The 6,059-nt window shown below is 33.1% G+C and overlaps 1 protein-coding gene across 1 annotated transcript; it reads left to right on the top strand.

Annotated features, from left to right (window-relative positions):
• Positions 1-2,675: 2,675 nt before the first annotated feature.
• LOC126709633 (protein PSK SIMULATOR 1) lies at positions 2,676-4,700 on the top strand. The gene has a single exon (XM_050409940.1). The coding sequence runs from the start codon at positions 3,045-3,047 to the stop codon at positions 4,458-4,460; it is 1,416 nt and encodes a 471-aa protein (XP_050265897.1). The 5' UTR covers positions 2,676-3,044; the 3' UTR covers positions 4,461-4,700.
• Positions 4,701-6,059: the final 1,359 nt, after the last annotated feature.

Genomic DNA, 6,059 nt, shown 5'->3' with positions numbered 1-6,059 from the left:
AATTCAAAACTTCTCCCTTACCCTTTTTTTTTTCTCTTCTTTATTATAATAATTTTCAATATCACAAGCCTACTACTCCTGAAAAGGACTTCCTAAAGGAAGTATGATCTACTATTCAATTGCAAAATATAATAACACAACTAGGAAATTCTTTTTCCTTCGTAAGAGGAGGGAAGAAAATTAAAAAAAACAAAGAGAGAGAAAGAGAGATGAGTTTAGCCTACTCAATTGTTTTTTGAGGCACTCTTATCAAGATATGGAAATGTAGGATAGGTTCATGGCTGCCTATTCATTTACCGACAAGTAAACAAGGAAATAGTCCAATGCCCTTCCATGGTAGGCAAAAGCTAAGGCAAAAGGTTAAAAAAGAAAGTATCTTTGGAGATCATCAAGTGAAACCCTCACCTTCACACTAATTCTAGAAATGTCAAATTGTACACACACACACCCTCTCTCTCTCTCTCTCTCTCTCTCTCTCTCTCACACAACTCCTTGACTATTTGATTGCCCCAAAAATTCACCAAACCAATCAATACCCACTAAACCATGTGGTGTGAAAGGGCAAAGCTAGTGCTAGTGGAATTTTCTTTATATAAACACCACCCAAAAAATGCGTCTCCTAGTTTTCCTTCTAACATGCATCATCTATTAGGAGCCATATTTTATGTCTTGCACCATCTCCTCCACATGTATTTTCTAAGTCAATCGTCAGCTTTGGCCAACTTCAACCACATTGCTAGCTGCACTTCCTCCAATTTTTGAATGCAATACCTTAATTTAGTTTGAGATTCATCAATAGCACTAATTAAGATCTGAATCCAAAGCATTAGTTTTCTTTTCTTCCTTCTACATTATGTAGTGACATATACCTTTTATCTCCTTAAATTTTTTTTTTTTTTTGAGAAACAAAAAAAATATAAACAAAAATGGAATAAATTAGAGAGAAAGCAGCGTGTTTGATTCTACTGAATAAAATATACAAAAATGAAAAGAATAAAAATATAAAACCCTATTGTTGTTCTTTTTTTAAGCCAAGAGTCATACATTTTCAAGTTGGCATCCTCAAGTTGCCTATTTTTAAATTGCAAACTAATTTAAACATACGGTTTTGTAGTAACACACCTAGTCCTAAAAGATTTTTAGGCAAAGTTAAAACAGATGAATCATGACAACCATTGAGCATGCTTAGTATAATACTAATTAACCGATTATGAAGGCAATCACTAAGATCAATGTTTAGAATTATATACAGCTAAATGCACTGTAGGCCTTTAAAATATATAAAATTACTGCCAGTAAAAATACAAAAAAAAAAAAAAAAAAAAAATCTCTTTTCACTTTAACTTGCTCAATCTTGTTGAAGGGAGAGACCTTTTCGATTGTCATGTTGACCATCCATGATTATTTATGATGAAAAAATTATAATATAAAATTTCTAAGCGTGGACTGAGGCTGGAAGCCCAGTTCATCAAGGTGGAATCAATAATTTGGATTCATAGAAATACTTTAAAAAGTGGTGCACAAAAGAGGCTATCATTCACCAAATTTTTAAACCTAAAGAGGGTAAAAAAAAAAAAATATTGTGAAACTGAAGAGGGGCATTATTAAATTTCAGGTAACAAGTCTGGTGGTTAGGCTATTCTTAATTTGCAATCAATTACATTTGCCATATTCTTTAACAGAATGCCAATTTTGGGGAGCTAAATTTGAAAAAGGTTCTCTAGGGGCTTTTAATATTGTTGACCACTTGACCTATCTTAATTCCTAAACTTTCAGTTTTATATAGCACATGTACACTGTAATACTGTATTGTGTTATAATTTCATTCTTCATTTAATTATCTAGATTTTTGACAATGCCACTTAGTTACCAACTCTAAAATTTCAAGAAATGGTAGCGACTAGTCCACTTCTAGTATTGCTAAATTCAAGTTATACATGTAGTTCTTTCTCAAAAAAAAGAAGAAGTTATACATGTAGTTATTAAAAAATTTCAGTTGCAATGTTAATATCTTGAATATGACTTTTTTTAACCAAGGAGTAAAAACTTCATTTTGTGCAATAAAGCTAACCAGTTTTTCATATTGAGGTGATATTTCATATCAATATCTAATTGGAGTTTGCTAATATTTCCAATTGGAAGGTCAATAATACTGTCAATAACCATGATTAATTAGTTGATGCTGATCAGTCATATTTTAAAGACTATAGATTCAATAATGTTTATATAAATTGCACAAGTAATGCCAACAGCAATTAATTTCAGAATTCTTGGAGAGTGTCAAATCTTAGCTGTCCCTATTGCATAAATAGATGAGATAATTTTTCACATGACTTTCCTAGTTTTTCTCCAATTAAATCTTTTCTTTTTTTTCTTTGCATTGAGTTAAGAGCACTTAGGCAACTAATAATACATATAAAAGAAACAAAGTTATGGAAGAGAGGGGAAAAAAAAAAATCAATCCATTATAGAGATCAAAAGGAAAATGCCAATGATGATATGGCCCTCCTTCATTTAGAAAAAAACAGCATCTAAGAAAAAGTGTTTCTTCTGCTTCCAAACACCCAAGAAAAGTTTCTCCTTACCGACTGAGATAATAATTAATCATATTTACATGTATAAAAAAATTGACATCCAACTCAAAACATTCCACGCTCTTCTCAAGAGTCTAAGTTTCAAATCACAAAATAAAAAATCATCTCTCAATTACAAACATCTATGATCTATCACTCGCTCTCTATGCATGTGGGTATGGCACTTCTTGTATAAACTCTCTCTCTCTTTGAGGCTTCTCTTATTAGACTATCTATGTGTAACGCTCTCAAACAACCCACGAGCTTAACACCTTCAACACCTCCTCTTTCATCCTTATCTCTGCAAAACTCCCACTTTTCAATTATTTCTCTCTACCTCTCTCTCATCAATTTCTCCAAGCCAACAAAACAACACCAACTTCTTCTTCTTCTTCTTCTTCTTCTTCTAAGGAACAAACCCAATTTCATTTTGATTCAAATTCAGCATATATAATACACGTACGATTCATCATGGCTCTTGAAACTTGGCTCATAAAAGTAAAGACTGCAATATCAAACAGTCTGACCTCAGCAGCTCCGAACCCAAAACAAATAAAGAAGTCCAACGTTGGCGTTTTAGCCTTTGAGATCGCAGGGCTCATGTCCAAGCTTCTCCACCTTTGGCAATCCCTCTCAGACAAAAGTATAACTCGCATCCACAACGACTCTCTTTCTCTCGAGGGTGTCCAAAAGATTGTCTCCAACGACCAAGCTTTCCTCCTCGGCCTCGCTTGCGCCGAATTCGCTGAAAATCTCAGACTCCTTGCCAAGTCCGTGTCCAGAATAACCAAGAAGTGCGAGGACCAAAATCTGCGTTGCTTTGAGCGCTTGTTCCATGAGTTCGTCAACTCGGGTCGCGACCCTCATAATTGGGTTCTAAGTTTGAAAGAAATGGAAGCTAGAATCAAAAAGATGGACAGGTACGTCACTGTTACAGCCACACTTTATAAAGAAATGGACGAGCTTTCTGTTTTAGAAAATGGGTTAAGCAAATCTTCTAAGTACTGTAAAGACCTTAGCAATAATGAATCATCGATAAAAGAGCAGAAGATTTATGAGCTTCAGCAAAAGATTTTCTGGCAAAGACAGGAGGTGAAGTATATGAAAGATAGATCATTGTGGAATCGAAGCTTCGATAGTGTTACTTTAATGCTTGTAAGGTCTATTTTCACTGTCTCAGCAAGGATCAAACTTGTTTTCGGTATAGGACAGTGTCCATCATCACTGTCTCGTAGTCTCTCAGCTTCAGCCGCCGTGTACCCCTCTGATCAAAACCCTAGTGCTCCTTCCACTCCCTTTGTGTCAGGGCCATTGAAAAGTTCAAAACTTGAAGAAACGAAAGATTTGGGAGACGGGTTTTTCGAGTCCAATTCAAAGCTCCTAAAGCCACCAGCAACTACGCTAGGAGCCGCAGCTTTGGCCTTACACTATGCCAATTTGATCATAGTGATAGAGAAGATGATAAAATCACCACAATTGGTTGGTGTGGATGCTAGGGATGATCTTTATGCTATGTTACCAAGTAGTATACGATCATTGCTGAGGGCTAGATTGAAGGGAGTAGGGTTTTCAGCGAGTGATCCTATGCTTGCTGGAGAGTGGAGAGAGGCCTTGGGAAGAATATTGGGGTGGTTGTCGCCATTAGCACATAATATGATAAAATGGCAAAGTGAAAGGAGCTTTGAGCAGCAAAATTTGGTGCCCAAAACCAACGTGTTGCTTTTACAGACACTATATTTTGCTAATAAGGAGAAGACTGAGGCTGCCATTACTGAGCTTTTAGTGGGATTGAATTATATATGGAGGTTTGAAAGGGAGATGACTGCTAAGGCCTTGTTTGAATGCACCACCTTCAGTGGGATCTTGAATGTGAAGAATTTCAGCTAATTGAGGAGAAATACTGGTTTTCCTTGCCTTAATTTTTTTTTTTCTTTTTTCTTTTTTTTTGGGGTTCTAATTTTAAAGCTTCTGAAATTTCATAATGGTTGATTTTAGTTTAAACTGAGTTTCAGATCTTTGAGGGTTTGTTTTGCTTCTAACCCCGATCTGTATAGGGTTATATATAAATGTATGTAAATCATATGATTTTGAGTAATCCAAACAATGCACCAGCTTTTTCAATTACAATTATTAGTCATGTGAAATTATTCTTCTCATATTTGGTCCTTATTGTTATCATCATTTTTAATACTATGTTAGCACCGTTGGATCCAGATTCAGTTGCTTGTAATTCAAGGGGCTGATTATGCACTGCTAATTAATTAATTTCCCTCTAATTGTGCTATTTCAGTTCTAAATCAATGGAAGTAGTTGGGTTGAGATGGAGGGTGGGTCCCCGTACCTAAAGTAATGATTGGAATCTTTTAACACTATATATATATATATATATATATAATTTATTTATCACGAGGGGTGAATTAAAAACTATTTTAGAAAATGAAATTGTGATTAAAGAGGAAGCTAATTTGGCTAGAAATGTGATGAGAGCTTCTTGATCCCCTAATTAGTTGGTTGTCTATGGATGACCACCGGCATTAGGAGACTTTTTCAGTGTGGGTGTGTAAATTTGATGTAGCAATATATTGGTTCTTGAAACCATGAGGAAAAGACTTAAAGTGTTAGGCAATTTTTTTTTTTTTTTAATTTTATATAATGTAAGACTAAATAGTGATATAATAGGGGTCATCCTTTTTTAGAAGAATATTTTTATTTGATTTTTAAGTTTCTTAGGGGTCACCCTTTTTTAAAAGAATATTTTTATTTAATTTTTAATTTTTTTAAAAAAATTCTCTATAAAAATAGAATCTTTATACGGAATTGTTTTAATTAAATTTTTAATATTATTATATAAAAAGGATAAAATTTGGCTTTAAAATTGGTTTGGAGCTATCCTTTTCAATTTATTATGTTGTGATTTTTAAGGGTTTTCATTTCATGTGTATTATTTAAATAAGTCATGACATGACTTATTAAAAAAGTCATATATATGATAAGAATAATACATGGATAATTTCTTCAATCGTTACATAGTAGGTTAGACTAGAATAAGATAACTATATGCAAAGCGGTCTGAAGCCAAATTTTTTCCATCTAAAAATAAGTTTTTCAACACCCTATAATAACCTCCAAACACAAAAATAATATTTTATAGTTTAATAAAACTAAAAATTTTCTTATTTTCTGATATTTTTATATTTAATTTTTGATAAAAATATTTAAAATTTTTCTTATATTAGATTCAGAAAAATTTTCTTTTCTTTTTATATTTTATAGATTTATATGTTTATGTTTAGTTAGAACGAAAACTTATCTTATTTCACATTTCCATTATGTGCCATTATATAAAGCTATAAGCAGTACCTCTCAGTTTAACTTAATCAAGTGTGTATTTCTTATACTTTTTAAAACAAAAACAACCTTAACATTGAATCACAATTGTTTATAATAATGCACAATTTTGGATTCGGGTGTGGGGCTAAGTGAGAC

Source organism: Quercus robur, chromosome 12 (assembly GCF_932294415.1).
Source record: "Quercus robur chromosome 12, dhQueRobu3.1, whole genome shotgun sequence".
In the NCBI taxonomy this organism is placed as follows: domain Eukaryota; kingdom Viridiplantae; phylum Streptophyta; class Magnoliopsida; order Fagales; family Fagaceae; genus Quercus; species Quercus robur.
Note: the sequence above shows the minus strand (reverse complement) of the source record. Positions and strands in the feature narration are given on the sequence as shown.